Below are 21092 nucleotides of genomic sequence, written 5' to 3'. Positions count from 1 at the left end.
CGCTGGCCGGGTCGGAGAGGGCGCTGCGTGGCCCTTCGTGCAGGGAGGCGCCGCGGGGAGCGACCGCCCCCGAAGCTGTCGCCTCCACCGCAGCCGGAACCACTCCTCCCACCATCCCTCCCGCCCCGCGCCCTCTCTCCGAGGCCTCCCCGCCCTTCCCCGCCTGATCCCCATCCTCCGCGTGTGCGTGCTTTAAATAATTTCCTCCTTTTTGGCAAAAGAAATAATGCACCTGACTTTACCAGGGGGAAACAACCAGCCAAGCAGAACAAGGAACAGATGTAAAAGGGATAGGAGGGAGAAAAAGAGATGGGACTCGTTTAAAGACATCCAGGGGCTGGAGAGGTGGCCGCAGCGGCAGCGCTGGCTGGAGCTCCCCCGCGGGCGGGAGCTGCGGGCGGGGGACGTCCGCAGCAGTTGCGGATGTCAACCCGGGAACTCCTGGGTCTGTTGGTTTGTTTGCCAAGCAAAGTCTTTTCTTCTCTTGCTCAGACACTGAAGAGGCTCCAGGATTGTTCTGCGATCCCACCGCAAGCTGGCAGCTATCCGGAGCCTTCCCAAGGAGCTGGCGGACAAACGAACCCTTCTGGGAGGAGGATGGGCAAAGGGCGTCAGCGGCCGGGGTCACCCGGTGGGCAGCCCCTAGGCGCCAGTGCGCAGCGCTCCCTGATCCGGTTCTTCGTGCATGCGTGGCTGTGGGCATCCTCGGGCTCGTCCGCCCAGGTATTCAACCTCAGGCTTTCCGTGGACGAGGGTCTCCCCCCGGACACGCTGGTAGGTGACATTCGCGCCGGATTGCCAGCCGCGCAGCAACAGGAGGGAGGCGGATTCTTTCTGTCCGAGGATTCGGATGACTCCCCGCTGCTGGACGACTTCCACGTGCACCCGGACACCGGCATTATCCGCACCGCTCGGCGCCTGGACCGCGAGAGGCGGGACCACTACAGCTTCGTGGCGGCCACGCTGCTGGGCGAGGTGGTGCAGGTGGAGATCCACGTCAATGACGTGAACGACCACTCACCCAGCTTTCCCCGAGACTCCCTGCTGCTCGACGTATCGGAGCTCAGCCCACCTGGGACTGCGTTCCGCCTGCCAGATGCCCAAGACCCGGACTCGGGGAGGTTCAGCATCCAGGGCTACACCTTGAGGCAGGCATACGGCCTGCTGGAGGATCCCGCAGGACCGTTCTTCCGACTGCGCTACGGGACGTCTGGGCCACCGCCCTCGCAGCCCCTGCCGGAGTCCTCACCATCCCTGGAACCACTGGACTTGGTGCTGTTGCGGCGCTTGGACCGAGAGGTGATGGCGCAGCACGAACTGCAGATTGAAGCTTGGGACGGTGGCAGCCCTCGGCGCACTGGCAGCCTGCAAGTGCACCTGCGTGTGCTGGATGAAAACGACAACCCGCCGGTTTTTGAGCAGGATGAGTACCCCACCACGGTACGTGAGGACGCCCCGCCGGGCACCGAGGTGTGCCGCGTGCACGCCACCGACCGCGACCTGGGGCCCAATGGCCTGGTGCGCTACAGCATCCGTGAGCGGTTAGCGGTCGGGGCCAGTGCAGGTGGCGTGCCCTCGGGGGACTCAGCCTACTTCTCGGTGGAGGAGCTGAGCGGCGTGGTGAGGGTGCGGAGACCTCTAGATCGCGAGGCCCAGGCCTGGCACCAGCTGGTGGTCCAAGCCACAGATGGAGGTGCCGAGCCAGAGGTTGCCACCGTGCGCGTGTCCATCGCCGTGCTGGACGTGAATGATAACCAGCCCGCCATCCACCTGATTTTTCTCACGGAGGGAGGCACGGCCAGCGTCTCTGAGGGCGCCCGCCCTGGCGACTATGTGGCTCGAGTCTCCGTGTCTGATGCAGACGGTGACCCAGAGAAAGAAGAGGCGGCTGGGACGCTTGGTGCAGGTCTTGGGACCGGCAGCATCTCGTTGTTCTTGGACGGTGGAGAGGGGGCCTTTGCGCTGAAGCCGGGTGGGCCTCCTGGAGTGTTTTTCCTTTGCGTGGAGGGCCCCTTAGACAGGGAAAGCCGAGATCTGTATGAGTTGAGACTAGTGGCCACAGATGCTGGGTCCCCTCCATTGAGCACCGAAGAGACATTGCTGCTTAGGGTCGCTGATCTCAACGACCAGCGGCCTGTCTTCAGCCAGGAGCATTACTGGGCCTCAGTGTCTGAGGCCGCAGGCCCAGGCACCGCGGTGGTGTGGGTCAGCGCGACAGATGCTGATGAGGCGGGTACCAATCACACCCGGCTAAACTATGCGCTAATCCACCTCTCTGCTGCTTGCAACTCTGAGGCTTTGTCACCCAAGGCAGAGTGTGCGCCATCTTTCAGCATCAACCCGGACAGTGGTGCGATCAGCACTACCAGATCTTTAGACAGAGAGGTCCAGGAGAGAGTGGAGCTGAGAGTGGTGGCCCAGGACCAAGGAGAGCCACGGCTCTCTGCCACCTGCCTGGTGAGCATTACTGTGGAAGATGTGAATGACAACGAGCCTGTCTTCAGGAAGCAGGTGTACAATGTCACCCTTGCAGAGCACACCCCAGTTGGACACTGCTTTCTGCAGGTGAGTACACCAGGTATCTGGGTGGAGCTCAAGACCTAGGAAAGGATGGTGAGGGTGTGAGTCTGTCCCAGAAAGTGTGATAGAGTAGTTATGTCCTGGCTGGGGAAGCAAAAGGGGTCCTGGTATAGAGCCCCCTCTCAAGTAAGGCTAATGCATGCCCTTGGATCTCCAGAGCTTTACTTCAGGATCTTGGCTCTGTGATCCCTAAGGTCCTCTCTAGTCATAGTCATGGGACATTTGGATCTTGATTTTTCTTCTGAAAGCCCGTTTCCTTAATGTTGAACATGTGCTCCCAAATGGATTTGGGAGGAACCACCAATTTTGCCAAACCAGATGGTGGGCTGTATATAACGGCACACATTTTTGAGACCTTTTTGTGGCATCCCAGGGCAGAAGGCAGTCTTCGTAGATGGAATATTTCAAATGACCAAGCAGATGCTTTTAGACATTGAAATTATTAACTCCAGAGACTCCTTACACACTTTCTCATCTTTGGAAGCTTATGAAAGATGTTGAGGACACCAAGTCCTCTTAGCTGTGATCTTTTGTGGCTGAAATCCTCCATTGAGACCTTCAAACCGGGAGGAGCAGAGACTCCACCATCATTTATATGTGGCTCTGTGTTTTGCTGTTGAGCACTTCAGAGTTCTTAGGTTCTTGCTTGCACTCTCAGAATGCTGTGCTTTGTGCCCTCCACCTTTCCCTTCTTATTGCTTCCAGCTGTTTATTTCTTATCTGATGTGAGATAAGCAAATTTCCAAGACTGATTTATTTACTTCAAGATAATGAGGAAATAAATAGAGGCTAGCTGACTGCTGAATTCAGCTTTCTTTAGTGCTGAGTGTGGGTTGGATTCAGACCTCTGCTGTCTACTAACTGCTCAGTTAGGAGGCTGAGGTTTTAGCCTTTATAAATTATACTCCTAATAACTTTTAGACAAGTGAGGTACTACTGTATTGTAAAACATTAAACTCCATGACTGCTTGTATCTTTTTAGCCCTCTAACACTAATCTCCACCCCTTTTCATTATCTTCTTAAACTGTGAGTCATGACCTTGTGGGGCCCTGAAACTGAATGTGAGGATCTGGAAAAGTCTGGCAACATTTACAGGTTTCAGACCTTCCAATGACAAAGGAAAAAATGATAATGTAAAATCCAGTGAAAAATGAGTCAGAGGTATTCCTGGGAGCCCTCCCCAGTGTTGCATTATGGGTCTTCACTGCAGCTATGATTCTGAACATATAACATGTGTGCTTGGCATTGTCCACACCTACATGCCAGACAGCACCCTCTAAAACTCCCTGTGCTCAGACTGAGACTCTTTTATGTTATAAGTTATAGTGTTGCTTTTCTTTTTAATGTACACACAAAATTTCTTCTTTTTAAAGAAAGTTTGTATAGAATCTTATGGAGTCCCAGGTGGCTTTGTACTTACTATGCAGTCCCGGATTACTTCCACATCCCAAGTTCTGGGACTATAGGCATGTGCCACCTACATTTTCTGCTCTTTTTGTAAATGTAAATTTATTATTTTTATTTTATATGTATGAGTGTATTGCCTGCAGGAAGGTAGGTGCATCTGTGCCTTATAGTGCCTGAGGAGGTCAGAAGAGAGTGCTGGATCCTCTGGAACTGGAGTGACAGATGGTTGTTAGCCATCATGTGGGTGCTGAGAATTGAACTTGGGTCCTCTGCAAGAGCAGCCAGTGCTCTTAACTGCTAAGCCTTCCCCCCCCAATTTTTGCTCTTATAGAAACATAATTCTTTAATCACAGAAAACAAACTTTTAATATTTTTTCAGTGTCATTCCTTAACATGTATTTTCTTAAAATAAACTTTGTGATTTGTCATTAGTAGATGTTTAATTTGTGTACTTATCTTATATACCTATATGCCCATGGTAACATGAAAGTTTGTTGGATGAAAAGGTGTCACAAGTGAACAATGTTTAAGAAGCTTTGCTGTAGCTGATCAGCAACTGAGTTTCTAAGTTATTCAAAGGTGGCTTGAAAAGCAATTAATGCCTGCTGCCGAAGCAGAAAAATCCACAAATATCAGTGGCTAATGCTATCAGAATGTATTTACCTCTTAAGCATAGTCTGATGTTATATAGGTTAGAGATCATTATCTGTTTAAGATGGAGACAGACCTGGGAATGACTTTTACTAGTTTTACCAAGTAGCCAGAGCTCAGCCATGTACATTTAAGAGTACTGAAGTAGGGCTGAGACATGGAGAGGAGCCCATGGATGCCCAGTGTCCTTTCCTTTTTTAAAAAAATATTTATTCATTTTTTAACAGAGCATAGGGTAGGGATTTATTTGCAGAAGAGTGAGCGTCCCACATTTACGGCTGTGTCATAAAGTCCACACTCAAATACAGATCCTGTGACCTCCTGACAGCTGCACAAAGTGGTGAGAGAGGTGCCTCTTGGTATTCTTGGCTTGTATATCCTTTGCCCCTTCTCCCCATGCAGCTAAGGTGGACTGATCGGGTGGGAGGGGTAACTGACTCCACCCTCTACTCCTTGATGAGCATGAGAAGGAGATGTGACTATAGCTTGCCGTCATTGTGAGCCAGTGGTGTGACTGATTTTTAACAATGATGTCATGAAAGCTGAGAGGTTGGACTGGGTAATTTCCAAGATTTCTTCTACCTGGGAAACTTGAGGATCTTGGCATGAAACTAATAAAACATTGCTTCAGTTGAAGGAGAAAAGATGGGTTAATTGTGGCTGTTTTGATTAGAACTTATCTTTAGAGCTGCTTCTAAAATCATAATCAATATATAACTTTTGCTATGGTTCTGATAAATGTCCCCAAAGGTCCATGTGTTAATACTTAGTCCCCAGCTGGGTCTAATTGGGAAGTAGAACCATCAGGAGGTAAGACTTGGAGAGGGTCTTTGGGCGATTGGCGTGTGTCCTTGAAGGGAACTGAAGGGAGCTGTGGGGCTCTTATCTCTTCTTTCTGTTCCTCACACTCAAGGTGAGGACTCCGTTCTACTGTGTACTCCTGTCATGATATACAGGCCCAAAGCCACTAGGCCAATTGAGATTGATCATAGACCTCTGAAACTGACCCTGAATAACCCTTACTCTCTATAAGTTGCTTATGTCAAGTATTAAAGGAAAGCTGTTATCTTTGTGGACACTTGTCTGAAGGTCTTGATTCCTTTCTCCCCACATACCCTCTGTGGAAAGCCCCTTCTTAACAATATATTTTGCCAGAGTGCCTCTTAGTCTCTTGGTCTAAGTCTCCTTAAACCTTCTCCACTCAAGACCTCTTTGGTTCTGAGAAATTGTTATCGGATCCCAGGCATATAGGTATACAAATTAAACACTTGTTGATAAAAAATCGTAAGAATAATAAGATTGTTTGGTATACATGTGGTTTTACCATTTAGTAAAGGTAGAAGCAAATTTGCATGCTACTGAAATGGATGTACTTGTTTAATTTTACATGAAGAATTAACTCTTGACTATAGTACAAAATGGCAGAAGTATGTTTAGGACCATGTCATAATTTGTTGGAAATTCTGTCCTAACCCCAAACCAAAATTCATTGAAAGTTTTTTTTCTTTTTTTCAATGAAAGTTAAGAGGCTGGAGAGATGGCTCAGTGGTTAAGAACACTGGTTGTTCTTGTAGACGACCCCGGTTCAAATCCCAGCACGCACATGGCAGCTAACAACTGTCCATAACTCCAGTTCCAGGGGGTCTGACAGCCTCTTCTGACCTCCACGGGCATTGCGCGACATGGGTGCACTCACCTACATGCAGGTAATACATGCATATACATAAAATAAAAATAATAAATAAAATTAAAAATAAAAGTTAAGACAGCAACTCAGATGGCAGTTTCTAACACAGTACAGCACAAGATACACTAATTTGTTCATGCTGAGGAATGATGGAAGGAACATATTAAGAGTCTTTGTTTTCTATAATTAAATCATTATGTAAAAGCAGAAACTTTACATATACAGTAAAAATATTGCAATTCGTAAGATACAATAATCTGGAATCTGAGCTGAGGTGGTTCAGGTAGTGTTTATGGGTGTTGCCCGGTATGCTGGCGGGTCCAGTGCAAAATGTGTGTGCTGGATGTTTAGGACCAAGGCTGCAGTGATGCCCCACCACGCAACATGGGTGAGCACTGAAAGACCCCCAGATTCAGTAAGTGCTGGATTTTGGATTCTTTTTTGATCATTGTGCATTTAGAAAGCTTCTACTTTTGTCAAATGTTCTATGACCCCCTTATTGAATTATGTGACCACATGGAGTTACGGCCCACAGTTTACAAAGTCGAGAGAGGAGATTCCTATTTTCAGACACTCAGCTGCTGTCCTCACCAAGTTTGAGTCTAACCTGAAAGGATTCCCTTTTCCTCAAGTTATTGCTCAAAAGGCCAGCCTCAGTCTCCAAAAGACTCCACTTTCCAGGGGTCTGAGCTGTGTTTACAGCCTCTACTGACAACCAGATCCTAAACCAGTATTAAGTATAGCATTCATGCCTGAACAATATAGGCATAGGGACAAGATTAGGTTTTCATAACCCTTCAAGGACCATGGAAATTCATTCACTAACTCATTTATGTAATCAAATAGCCATATTTGTTGAATAAACTACAACTGGTGAACAAATATTTACTGAATGACAGTTACGTGGAAGAATGGTTTGGAGGCTCAGGATGCAGCAGGAGTATGTCTCCATGTCATCAGACCTTGTGTTCTGTATCCCTTCACTATCAGCCTTCAAGAGTGAATGGTATGTTCCTGGCCTCTGCTTGATTGTTCCTGTGTCTCTTTTCTGACCTTTCTCCACACAGCACTAAATTCTGCCTCCCAAACGGCATCTCTCTGTTCTGTTTAAATCCTGTGGGCTGTTCACGGGCACGACCTCTGGGATCCCTGGAGCGTTTTGGACTCTTCTTTTCTGTACCGTTTCTTCTCTAAGTGTCTTTTCTGTTGTCTCTCTCTTGCCTAATCTTCCTTTCTTTTTCTTCCACCTCACACTCAGTGTGGAGGAGACATTCCTGAAGGTTCTATTGGTTCTGTCTTCCTTTTACAAACTCTCTTTTTTTCCCTGTATTCTCTGTTCTAGTTGCTTTCTGTTGCAAAGACAAAACGCTGGCCAAAACCAACTGGACAGGAAAGGGTTTATTTCCCCCATACTTCCATATAATAGTTCATTACTGAGGGAAATCAGGACAGGAACTCAAGGTGGGAACCTGGAGGCAGGAACTGAAGTAAAGACCATGGAGGAATGCTGCTTACTAGCTTGCTTCTCCTGGCTTGCTCAGCTACCTTTCTTATACAGGCCAGGCCCACCTGCCGGGGATGACACAGCTCCCAGTGGGCTGAGCCCTCCTGCATCAATTAGCAAGCAAGAAAATGCCCACAGGCATAGCCACAGGCCAATCTGATGGAGGAAATTCCTCAGTTTAGGTTCCTTCCTCCCATACAACTCTCATTTGTGTCAAGTTAACAAAAAATAATCAGCACACCATCTTCTTACATATTCTCAGAATTCCCCTTCTCCCACCTCCAGGGTCAACCTTTCTTAGAAGCCTCAGGTTAACATTTCTCTATGTGGTGAGAGACCATCTCTGCCTGCTATGTTTTAGCATCTCAGATCCAACGTTTCCCAATTTGAATGCATTTCCCTCCTACTTCTTTTTCTCTCCCTCATTTATTTCCTTTTCTTCCTTTAGCCCTCATGCCTACCCAAACCACTTTTGTCAAAAACTAAACAAAGACAAAACGAGAAACAACAGGAACAAATTCTTTCCTCAATATCCTACAAAGGAATAATACACAATTATCTCATTAATCCTGTCAATCAGCTCCGTTTTGAAATTCTGGCTTTTATTAATGCATCCTTTCCAAAGAAGTGTTCATGCATTTGATATATGACAGTATGTCTACACATCCAGGGAATTGGGAGTGATTGTGTTTTGCATTGTTGAAAATTAAAAGAATAAAAAGCGAGATCATGTCCTGTGCCAATCTGTTGGGAAAAAGCTAGTTTTGAGATTACAAATTGGGTCTGTGTGTATCTCACAGTATCCCTGAAGGAGTCTGTCTAGGAGGGGTGCTCAATTAAAGATTGTTTCTCCTATCTGAGGAGATAGGAAATGTGGAAAGTTTGGATTGCTGCTGTGCTCCTGAGCTGAAAAAGACAAAGCTGTTACCTTGTTTCTGATTTATCTCGTCTTTGTGGGCTAGTTCCCTTTTTTAATAGTCCCTTAGTCTTTTGTAAAGTTTCTGTGTGTGTTAGCTTTGGTTCAGCTGCATTCTGGCGGTGAACACCTACCTTAGGGACTGGTATGATTAAAGGGAAGGATGTTCATTGACTTAAGATAAAAAAAGTGCCCAGGGCTAAGCAGTAGTGATAGTGACTGGGATCAACAAGTGACTGAGCAAAGGTGGCTCTGAGGAATGATGTGGGGGGCCTTCTGCTTTCTAAGTAGGAGGCTTTATCAAGGAAGACGATGTTTCCTACAATCTCAATGCTGCTTTGATTTTCTCCAGGTCTGACTACATCAGTTGGCAAGGCCTTCATAATTTATTTTTTTGTTTTTAATTTTGTTATTTTTATTTTATGTGTATGAGTGTATTGCCCGCATGTATGTAAGTGCACCTGTGTTGTGAGATGCCACGGAGGTCAGTAGAGGGTGTTGAATTCCCCTGGAGCTGGAGTTAAGGACAGTTCTTAGCTGCTATGTGGGTGCTGGGAATCGAACCTGGGTCTTCTGCAAGAACAGTCAGTGCTCTTAACTGCTGAGCCATCTCTCGAGGCCCCAGAATTTCTTATATGCATCCTTTCCTTGATACGTATAGCCATCATCCTGGCTCTGACTCTTATCACTTCTTTCCTGTTAGTGAGCTTGCAGCTTATTCTGTTTGGCTCATTCATGTTTTTGTTTGTTTATTTGTTTAGTGTGTGTGTGTGTGTGTGTGTGTGTGTGTGTGTGTGTGTGGTTGCTCTCTTGTATTAGTAAAAACGAAGGATTGTGAGAACCTTGAGCAATTTACTGTATGGGTCTTCTGCAATTTCTAGTGTTCTTAATCTCTTTAACTAGAAGATCAATAACTTTGTTGACTTGTACTGAAAGGCTACAACGCGAACAAAGGCTGTAGTAAGGATTATAACTAGTTAAGGATCTTATTTTTTAATTTTTGGATTTAATTTGCATGTATAGTCAATTCTCTGTAAAGTTTATCCCTGCAATATATTTTATCATTGATTTTTTGGAATTTTATGATCTGGATTACACTGTTTGTCCTGTATTTTCTGTCTTCCCTAGATTAATGCTAACATATTCTTATTGTGTCGTGTACATATGTATTACATGGTGTATATCAGCTGTTTATATTTCTATTACTTGCATGGATTTGTATTATTTCAGCTTGAGTGGACCCAGCTTACTTGTATACCTGCACGGAGAGTAGGCAACATTTCCATTAGAGTTATTTGTGCTTGTATTCAAAATATGTCTAGATCACCTACTGACTGTCATCCTCTCTGGTTATTTGGCCTGTATGGATAGTACCTTAGTTACCAGTATGTGTCCTGGGTATCCTTGGCTTTGTTTAAGAACTTGTTTTAGGCACTCTAGATGAACTTGATATTCTTTTTCTTCCCTTTCTCAATCAATTGCTATCTCTGATCAATCAATCAGGTGGCTTGGCTGTTCCTGCTGGTGGAATGTGATCAGATGTATTTGAGTATGGAATAAAAGGAGAGGTGTAACCTAGAATCTGTGGGATGTATCTCTGGCTATGACTTTGTCTAATTCTTGGCTCTGGACTGCAAGGTGAATAGTAGGACATGATGGAGTGTTCATAGCTGTGAAGACTGCAGGTAAGAACTACACAGTGATTGAAGATCTGGGTCATGGGTTGAGGGTGCCTGGGTCTGAATCTCTGCTCTACCTCTTACTAGGCATGTAGTTTTGGGCACTGGGCCTCCATTTCCTCATCTATAAATTCTGGACAGCAACTACAGCATTAAGCTCCTTGTTTTATGGATGATGATGAATTAATATTATACATTTAGAGCAATGGTTGACTTATAGAGAGCGCTCAGTGTATAACCTACATCTCTATCTATACATGGTGTGTGTATGTGTGTGTTGATAGTACTTGTGAGTAAACACAGAACACATGTATAGATGTCAGAGGACAACTTCTCGGGAGCTGGTTCTCTCCTTCTACCTAGTTTGGAGGCAAGATCTTCCTATTTGTGCCATTGCACTGTATACTGACTTGTGAGATTTGGGCAGTGTAGTCTTTTTCATAACATCCATTCTTCCACTCCATGAGCAAATCTTTCCACATTACAGTGCCTTCCTTAATCTCTTTCTTCAGTGTTTTAAAGTTTTCATTGTAGAGGTCTTTACCTGTTTGATTAGGCTTAGACAGGTATTTTTAAAATTTTAATCTACTATGAATGGAAATTTTTTGACTATTTTTTGCAAGTTCATTATTGGTATATAGGAAAGCTATTGATTTTTGTATTTTGATTTTCTGTCTTTCTACTTTGCTGAAAGCATTTATTAGATCAAAGAGGAAAAAAGAAAAATAGTGAAAAAAAACCCTCATAAGCAAAGCTAGATAGCTATAAAAAGGGAAATGAAAAAGAAAAATAGAAAAGCCTTTTTTTTTAATTTTTAAAATTTATTTTTATTTTTTATTGAGCTTTTAAAATTTTATGCATTTCCCACTCAAATCCAGACCCCCTCCCCCATCCATATGTTCCCTATCCCCTCACCGAACCCTGTGCACTCTGCCATACATGCGGAGTCCTAGTCATTCAGGTGTTTGTACCCAAACATTCTTCAGTGTGAATGTACCCACTGGAGTCTAGTCAGCCCATGCAGTTGTTGTGTGTAAGTCATACTCTCCCTCACCCAACAGCAACCAGTCTCAAATAGTTCTCAATCTAGTGCTGTCCCGCCACCTATTTCTCACCTCCCCTTTGGGCCCTTGTTTAGTTGAGCGGACATGGGTCCTTTGCTTGATACCACCACTGCCACAGGCTCACATGAGCAAGCCGCCAGTGGCCTGGTAGGCCTTAGTTGTAGAGATTCGACTGCAAATGTATCACCTAGTACTAAGCATCGCCCAGGTATATGTTCTCTGTGCTTAACCAGATGTGCAACTCTGCAGTAGCCTCCATCTGTTGGAAAAAGAAGCTTCTTTGAGGAGTGCTGTACGGCATACTTGTCACTCTAAGGGAAATCTCTTCTATCTGGGACTGTGTTCCCTACCAAGCAGCTCCTAGGTATACATATACATTAATGTTCAGACACTCTATGCGCATTTCTCATAGGGTTTCCAGGGCATCACTAAAAGCCTTTTTAAAAAAGATGATGTGAAAACAGAACTGAAAGTATCGTAAAAAGGAAAGAAAAAGGGAGGCAGAAAGGGCGAAAACCGAAGAAACAGTGGTGTGACTTTCTTTTGATTCCCCCGAAGTTGGAGTCTGGCAGGCCGATGCAGGGTTGGGGTTCAGTTGGACCACAGACTCCCACCTTTCCCATGACCCATGCTGGTGCTGAGGCTATAGTGAACAAAAGCCAGCTACTCAGCTGCCTTCATTTTAGTGGCTCTGGTTGTTTGTGTACCAGGAGCCTCTGCTGGCCACACTTAGCTTTGCAGTGTGTGAATTAGTTAGGCCCTTCCACCTTCCTGAGACTCCCCAGTGTTTTCACCCTGGATACTAATGTTCTAATTGGGAGAGAGGTGTCTGCCAAGTGCATTGGGAGTTGGGGAGGCAAACCCAGTGCCAAGGAGGACCTCTCACCTTATTTGCAAACTCTGCTAAGCATCAAACACTCTGCAAGAGGGTGTGGCTGTGGACGTCAAGTAGTGTGCTGGAGCTCTTGAGTTCTCAAGTTCTTTAGTGGTTGATTGTGGTCACTGCCAGCAGCGGCCACTCCTCCGTTCTCATGGGTGCCTCTCCTTCATTCTCATGGGTGTCGAGGCTGCTCCTCTGCTCGCCCTGGGCTGAGGCTGCTCTTCTGCTCGCCTGTTGCTGAGGCAGCCCTTCTGCAGTTGGGCTGTTGCCTCGGGTCTGCTGTATGGCTGTCAATAAGACTTTCACCCTAGGCTCAAGCCTGTCTCCCACAGTTGATACAGAGGTTGACCACTGGCTGACCTCACACTCATTGCTATAAGATTCCAAGGCTAGTTTCAGGTGAGATAAGGTCAGCTCCTGACCATGGAGCATGGCTGACCTTTGCCTGTGCACTTCCCTGCCTGGGATGAGCCTCCTTAACTTGCACTTTTTGGCTTGCTAATGTCCGGCCTTCATCCTTACCATGTCTGCCTGTTGTGGCTGTGTCTGTCCCTGGGCTTTGGCAGGGTAACTTCAAGCTCCCTGATGTGTGATTTTTCCCCGTTCTCAGGTCCTCAAGGCAGCTCAGTTGTTTTTGTTTTAGCATTTTATTAAGTTTGTTGCTTCTGTCTCTGCTAATTTTCTCAGATGTTTGACACTTTGGAAAGTGATTCTAAACAGAATAAGTTCATTTAAATATCTATTTAATGTCTTCTAAAATTACTACTCTATAACTCCAGTTAAATAGACAACTATCATTTTACTAGTTAGTAAATTATTCTTTTACTAATTAGTATAATTAATTACATGTGTGTATAGGCATGTCTAACTATATATGGGACTTAAAATGTACATATATTTGAGAGCTAGATGTGCTATATACCTGAACTTTATACATTGTGCATAGGTTTATATAAAATTAAAGGCATATAGTTTAATACATACAAAGTAACAAGTTCAGTTTCATTCTCTCCTTTTTAATTGAATTTTTGTGAATTTCATACAATATATTTTGATCATATTTAGATCCTCTCCCATATCTTTAATACACACACACATATATATATATATATATATATATATATATATATATATATATGCCTATAGAGTCAAATTTGTGCCCCCAAACATTCTTCTGTTGGGTCCATCCATAAGAGCTTGGTCAACCGACCAAGAATCATACCCTTAAAGGAGACTGTCTCCCCACCTCCTGGCAGTCTTCAGTTGCCAATATTTCCTCAGGTACGGTTGGAGTTTCTTAGCCCCTTCCCCACATCTATGCTAGAATTTTGTGACTTGAGCTTACATGGGATCTGTGTACACTGTCACCATTGCTGTGAGTTCATATGAGTAACTGACCAGCTAAGGCCACTCAGTTTTAAACAACAGCTTCCCACTCAAAATGGCAGGCATCATATAGACTGACAACTCTATTCCTCCCCACTGCTGACTCCTCCCACTGAAGGAGTCACTGTCATACCAATACCTACAACTGATCCTGTGGGTAGGACTGCCAGTCTTGCTCACAGAGATGCCTGCCTTGCTTTGGGGATGAGTCTTCTGCACTCTCTCTCCCCACCTACTAAGGTACTGTGTGGCAGGAATTGTGGGTGATTTTGCACTGAGCCACCTTTCTTCCCCTTTTTAGTTGTCCAATCCCTCCCTTTGCAAACTCTCCATCCCTTTTATCACGTTCTCTTTTGCAATAGAGTCTTTTCCTTCTAACCTCCTACTGTTCATCACCACCTTCCCATGGAGGCATCCTGCAACCCACCATCTTACCTGGAAGTCTGAATTCCAGAAGTAGTTTTGAACACATGGAAGAAAACAGCCCATGAAGAGGTGCTGTATTGGCCCAGAGTTTGTCTTGTATCCGTCCGGAAGCAATTAGAAGACATGGCAAGTTTAGGCTGACATATATAAAGCAAAGTTTGGAAGGATTTTTGTTGAAGAGTAAAGAAGAAGCCAGCAGGCAAATAGAGTAAGAGAGCCCTGAGACTTACTGTATTAATGTACTCAGCCCTTAAGGTAGGGGTGGTGGTGCAGTGTAATACAGAGGAAGTCCTAGAGGCACTCTCCAGAGAGGATTGGCCCAACTTGAATAAAATGGGAGCGAGAGGGGCTGGAGAGATGACTCAGCAGTTAAGAGCACTGGTTGTTCTTGCAGAAGACCCGGGTTCAAATCCCAGCACCCGCATGGCAGCTAACAACTTTCTGTAGCTCCAGTCCCAGGGGATCTGACAGCCTCTTCTGACCTCCACAGGCATTGCACGACATGGGTGCACTGATCTACATGCAGGCAACACATGCATATACATAAAAATAATAAATAAAATTTAAAAAATGGGAGTGAGGAAATGGTGGAAGAATAGAAGATGCCCTGTTTTCAGTGACTGTTAGTGGGATGAAAGGAAAGGTTAGTGATAGTCAGGAGGAAGAGTGATCATTCAGTTATGATCAGTGGTCAGTAGCCCAGGAAAAGATATCTCCAAGGCTTCTCAGAGATTCAGACGCCAGCACAGCAGCTAGACCACAGCTGGCCAACAATATGAACTCAGAAGTCATGCATGTGGAGGTGACCCTTAAAGCTGTGAATATGAAAGTAGGACAATGGGAGAAGAGATGGGGTGAAGGGTCCTGCCTGGGAGCAGAGCCTTGCCACTCACGCTGTTGAAGGCAGGCCTCTGTGATGCTAAGGCCATTTGCTTGCTTTCCTCAGCTCCACGGATCATAGTCCAGATACTGGACAAGCCCCTCCACCCTCTCTGGCACAGAGCATGTTATCTGGCTCTGCTGTGTTCTTTCCTCCTCCCTGTTCCTGTAGACCTGGTCAGTCCCCCGTAAGCACTGAAGACACTGACAATCTTTAGTCAACTTTGGCCTCTCTAATACCTCTTGTCATGCAGGCAATAGGATGTCCTACTCCCTTAATTGATTCAGTTTTGATATCTTTTATCCAAGAACTCTGTCCCCTATGATCACGAGTTTTTTCTTAACCTGGAATTATCTAGAACTTCTTCATCTCTTGAATCTCAATTCATTCCAGTCTCTGATCACAGCCTCCCAACCTTTCAGCTTTCTTGTCTTTGTTGGGTTTATTGTTCTTGTTTTTCTGCAAAACAGGATCTTACTGTGTAGCCCTGGCTGGCCTGGAACTTGCTATGTAGACCAGGCTGGCCTCTACCTTGCCACTGTCCTCTTTTCTCAGCATCTCAAGTATGTGTCCCCAGACCCAACTGGGTTTGCATTTTTTTTTCAAAGAAAATATTAGAATATCATCTTGTGTATATGATTTGTGTGTGTGTGTGTGTGTGTGTGTGTGTGTGTGTGTGTCTGTGTGTGTGTGTCTGTGTATCTGTGTGTGTGAAGCGTGGGCATGCATGTGCCACAGTGAACATTTGGAGGTCAGAGGACAATTCTCTGGAGTTGGTGCTCTCCTTCCATGTGGGATCTAGGGATTTAACTCAGGTTGCCAGGTGTGTGTGACAAGGACTTTTACCCAAGGAGTCATCTCACTGACCCTGAGAACCTAGACTGTCTCTGCTCCATACTCCCCTTTTTCTTCTCTGTATAAGTTTTGGAGTTACTTTTGCTCCTTCTCTAACTGGGACCACCTCAGTTCACAAAATTAACTCTTGCTCTTTGACGTCTGTATGCATGTCACTGACACTGGACCGATCTAGTTACATGGTAGATATGCTGCGATGTTGTGTAACGGCCCTCCTGTACAAACATTGATGCTGTGGAGGCTGTTGGAGTAATTCCAAGCAACCTGTTAGTTCTACTGTAACTGTGTCAGGCTGGACTTCAAGCTGCTGAGTCATTTTGTTGTTTTTCCCCAACATCTTTCCCCCAACTTCTCTCTTTCAGCATTAAATCTTGCTCTTTACAGCTAATCATGTCTCCTGTCTCTGTTAATGAAAACTTGCTTGTGTTTATTGCTGCACCATCCAGTCCCCGAGGACCAGGTGGTTTTTCTCCATCCAAATCAAACCAACTTATCCAGACTCTACATCTCACCTGTCCCATCTCCTCTGACATGGCTTCTTAGTTACACTTTTCACCTCTGTCTTTGACCTCTACCCTTATACTTGTTTCTTACTTTTAGCATGTAATATGATTCTCTAGGGTTTGGCAGTATTTACAAATGAAGCCTGTGAGCATCTTGTCCCTGTTTGCTCAGCTCCTTTCCTCAAGGCCCTGTAACAACCCGTCTGCCCCTTGTTAGTCTTTTTGATTTTACCCAGCTCTGGTCATACATTAAGACCCTTCTCACATAAGAAGACTTCTGGAAACCTCCAGCTCTGGTACAACCCTTCCTATTGGAAGAAGAATTATGGAAACCTGTGCTCTGTTTTGTTCAGTGCCTAGTGCCTCTTGAAATAGATTAAGCACCTGTGTCAGCTCTTGAAGTGGTCTTCATTCATATCTACCGGTGTGTTGAAGCTGAGAGGAAAATGTAGCTTCTAAAGCATGAGAAGTGAGATATAGGAAGAGCCGTTGTAGCACAGGCCTGAAGTCCCAAGCCTTGGAAGATGGAGGTAGGATCAAGAGTTCGAGGACAGCCTGGACTGCATGAGACTTTGTCTCTAAAACAAAAACAAACATATTAAAGAAATAATATGTAGGAGTTATTATTGCTCATTTATTAATGTTACACCCAGAGTTAATAGAAGCCCTTCAGCTTATATCTTTCATATAATATAGTTTGAACTAATTAAAACAGGATGTTCTATTTAGCAAAAGAAAATACCTTAGTCTTGATTATTGTTTAAGTGATCTTGTTACTTTAAATTTTTCTACAACATATATTTTCATTGGATTTTCATTGCATTTCATACAATACGTATTAACTATGTGGCTTTTGAGCACACAGCCCTATCCTGTCTATGCACTAGGACACTGTTTTTCTTAACAATTCTGCTTTTAATTTCCTTCTTAAAAGGCCAGGTTGTTAAATTCATTTTAGGTTTTACCATTTTCTCATAAACATGTATCTCAGCTGGGCTCTAATGAAGTGTGTGAAAGCTCTTTGGTGGAGGATAGAAGAGTTTGCTGGTTCTCGTTACTTCCAGGTGTCCTTGCTTTGAAGAGAGGAGAGCATTCTAGACAACAAGAGCTTGGCCTGTGGATCGAGAGGGATGTGAGTTTAAATTTCACCTCTGCCACTTAGTAGTGTGACCTGGAGCAAGTTTATAAGCACTGCAGGCCTCGGTTTTCTCATCCATAGACTAGAGAATGATCATAGGAGCTACCTTGTAGGATTGTGTGTGACCAAGACAATGTGTGAGCATAGAGCCTGACACATGGAGGAGACCAGGAAAGAGCATCATTGTATATGTTTTCACTTGAGATTTAGTGAAACCAAGTTTCTAAAAGAGAGTAAAGGAAATTAGTCAGTCCCTTAAAAAAAAAACAAAACCCAATGGTTAGCCATGTAGGTCATGTAGGTAGACACATGATCTTGACCTTGATACTCTGGTAAAATGCCTGGTCTTCATTGCTCAAAGATTCAGTCCCAAATGTGGTTAGGCTCTTACCTAGAGCAGTTAGACAGAAACCGTGTGAGCCTCAGGGGTATCTTGGTTTTCTTGGTTTAAAGACTAGGCAGCCTGATTCCCCGGTTGTGGCTCTGGTTATGTTTGCCTGTCACATGGCGTCTGTCACCCTGAGTGCTGCTTTGCTCTTCCAAGGTCAAGGGCATTTCCTAAGAAAGAGGAACCACAGGCTTAATCGGACCGCTTTTCCTCTACCGAGACAAAAGTGAGGCTTCAGAGGGAGAAAACCGCTGATATCATAGGGTTATTGCTGACTTGCGCCATCATCCTTTTACTGGTTATTCTGAGAGTGTCTCCTTCCCATTCAGGGGTCAAAATGGTGTGTAAGGAAGAAGAACTTTGGGTTTCTCTTTGAAGAATGACAGCATCATCAATAGTACTGTCAACAAACATTTATTGATACACATTACTTTGAACATGGAGTTAAAGTCATGGGATAATTAATTGCTTTACTCTGAGAAAATGAATACCTAAAAAGAAATCAGTTAAGATTGATTTGAATAACTCCTTAACGAAGCTGAATAGCACGTTTATTCCTTACAAGTCATTTTGGGCTTAAAATAGGGGAGCTTTAAAAATACTATTATAATTAAGTATTAATGTGGACTTTTTAGTTGTATTTTTCTATGCTGTATATTATACATGATATCTTGACATCCCTCTTGTAATTAAAGAAATTGCTTGTGTTTACCTTATAGAACTTAAAACCTGTGCTTTCTGTTTTAAATGAGTCTAGTACTTTTTTAGTGGTCCAGTACTTGCTTTCATGACATGGACTAATTTCACACAAAATCCTCAGACAAGAGAATGCCTTCTGTGTGGTGCTTTGGGGAAATATGCTGAGGCAGAACAAGAGAAACGGTGAAGTGGTTTTGTTCTCAAAAGTGCAACAAAGAGGAAAGATCAAAACACAACTCCAGGCAACTTTTGAACAGCTGGATTTTTGATGACTAGTTAATCAAAAACTTTACTCTGTACAAAGCACTGTCCGTCACCTTTAAAACCTTTTTATTTAGACTATTCTGAAATTTCTTTTGTTTTTGATTTTGAGTCACCATGTAGAATTAGCCATTGTTGTGAATTTGTTTTGAAGAGGTTAAACATTATTTTTAGCCTTACTGTAAATGGACTTAGAAGTGACTTAATTTTTAACAGTTGCCTAGTTGGAAACTTCTCATGATGTATGTTGCTCAGCTTTCTGCATTTGGAAACCCAGAGGAAGTGAGTGTTTATACTGAAATTGACTTGTCTGGTTCCTTAGAGTGTCTATTGTACATGGAACAAGTTAGGCGGTAAAGGCGCAGTCTAAGCCCATGCACTGTTTACTCTCCTTTGAAGTATAGATTATTTTAAGTATGAACCGTTAAAAATAATACAAAGGCTGCTCTGTTACATTTGGAATAAACAATAGCACAAGACTTCTGTGCTGGCAGATCTATTTCCTGGACTCAGATTCTTCAGGATCTCATGATCATGGTTATGTCTATGCTACTTGCATTGCCTCTCTGAGTGTCCAGCACAAAGGAGCGAGGTGACAGGAAGGGCAATTCCTCAGTCAGTGTTTGACAGTCTCCAAGGATGCATTAAACATTTCTAGTCTACACTTACTTCAGTGCGCTCCTAATACCACAATGAAGTCAGTGTGTTTACCTTGAGTCTTGAATCTTTCTCTATTTTAAAAGAAAGGTAAGTGTTTGGAACATGATAGCATTCAGGTTCGCCATATGCCATACCTTAGTAATTACCTTAGGGCTACATTATTACACCACTAAATGCATTTTAGCATGTGAAGAGCAGTTCTACTTAAAATTTATTTATTATTATTATGTGTGTATTATGTATGTATATGAGTGCCAGCATTTGTATGTCATGTCATGGCACACATGTAGTGGCCAAAGGACAACTTTTAGGAGTTGGTTCTCTCTCTTCATCATGTAGGGTCTGGGGATTGAACTCGGATCATCAGGCTTGTGTGGCAGTCAGCTTTACCTGCTGAACCATCTTTCTGGCCCCAGTTATACATTCATTTATAATTTGTGATGATTGCTTTTCTTTTCTTTTTTTTTTCTTCTCTCTCTCTCTCTCTCTCTCTCTCTCTCTCTCTCTCTTTTGTCTTTTTTTGAGACAGAGTCTCCTTGTAGTCCCAGCTGGTCTGGAACTCACTATGTAGACCAGATTGGCCTTGAACTCACAGAGATGCGCCTGCCTCTGCCCCCTGAGTGTTGAGATTAAAGGTGTGTGTCACCATGCCTGGCTCTTTCTTATTCTTTAAATGAGAAAGGTAAACTTATTCCATATAGAAATAAGGGCCTTTGTAGAGGCTGCTTTTTCTTTAATTTATATTCTTCCACATTTTTTATTTTCTGTTGCCGATTCCAAATACACAGATATCCTTTTGGTCCTAGACCTCAAGGCTCCATGAATTTTTCTTTTCAATAGTTCTCCTGGACTGGAGAGATGACTCAACAGTCAAGAACACTTGCTTCTTCTTCAGAGGATTGGAGTTGGGTTCTCAGTGCCAAAATTGGGCAACTCACAATCTTTTGTAGCTCCAGCTCCAGGAGATCAGACACCGTCTTCTGACCTCTGTGGGCACCTGCACTCATGTGCACTCCCAGAATATACATTATTAAAAATAAAAATAAATTGAAGCTGGAATTGGTGGCTCACAACTTTAATCCAAACACTTCGGAGGCAGAGGCAGGAGGATCTCTGTGAGATCAAGGCCAGCCTGGTCTAGATAGCGAGTTATAGGTCAGTTGGGGCTACAGGGAGACCCTGTCTGAAAAACCAAAAACCAAACCAAACAACCGAACAAACAGAAACTTTAAACATTATTTTCCTTTTTATACGGCTTTATTTTCCAGCTCAATGTCATGTTTCTCACCAGTATTCTGCTGTTAAGCCCATCTGATAAATTATTTGTTACTGTCATTTATAGAATTTATTCTACTTGTAATTTCTGTTTCTTTGTTGATAGTCCTTTCGTTTCATTATGTCTTGCTTCACCTCATGTGGCTATAATAGCTACTTAGAAGAATGTTTTCTATGAATTCCAATATTTGGGTCATTTTAGGATGAACATCTTTTTTTTTCTTCTTGTAAATATACAGCTATCCTAGTTTC

The 21092-nt window shown here is 43.9% G+C and overlaps 1 protein-coding gene across 2 annotated transcripts in view; it reads left to right on the top strand.

The window, feature by feature from the left end:
* The first annotated feature begins 302 nt into the window (after positions 1–302).
* The window catches only part of Dchs2 (dachsous cadherin-related 2), a 288597-nt gene continuing 267807 nt past the window's right edge, over positions 303–21092 (top strand). For both annotated transcript variants that reach the window (XM_029556772.1, XM_017803498.2), the window contains exon 1: positions 303–2565. In XM_029556772.1, the coding sequence (XP_029412632.1) occupies positions 424–2565 (2142 nt within the window). In that variant the 5' untranslated portion in view covers positions 303–423. The remainder of the gene's footprint in view (positions 2566–21092) is intronic.

The sequence above is a fragment of the Nannospalax galili genome, unplaced genomic scaffold (genome assembly GCF_000622305.1).
Source record: "Nannospalax galili isolate Female #2095 unplaced genomic scaffold, S.galili_v1.0 scaffold305, whole genome shotgun sequence".
NCBI lineage: Eukaryota > Metazoa > Chordata > Mammalia > Rodentia > Spalacidae > Nannospalax > Nannospalax galili.
The sequence above is the reverse complement of the archived record's forward strand: the minus strand, read 5'-3'. Positions and strand labels throughout refer to the sequence as shown.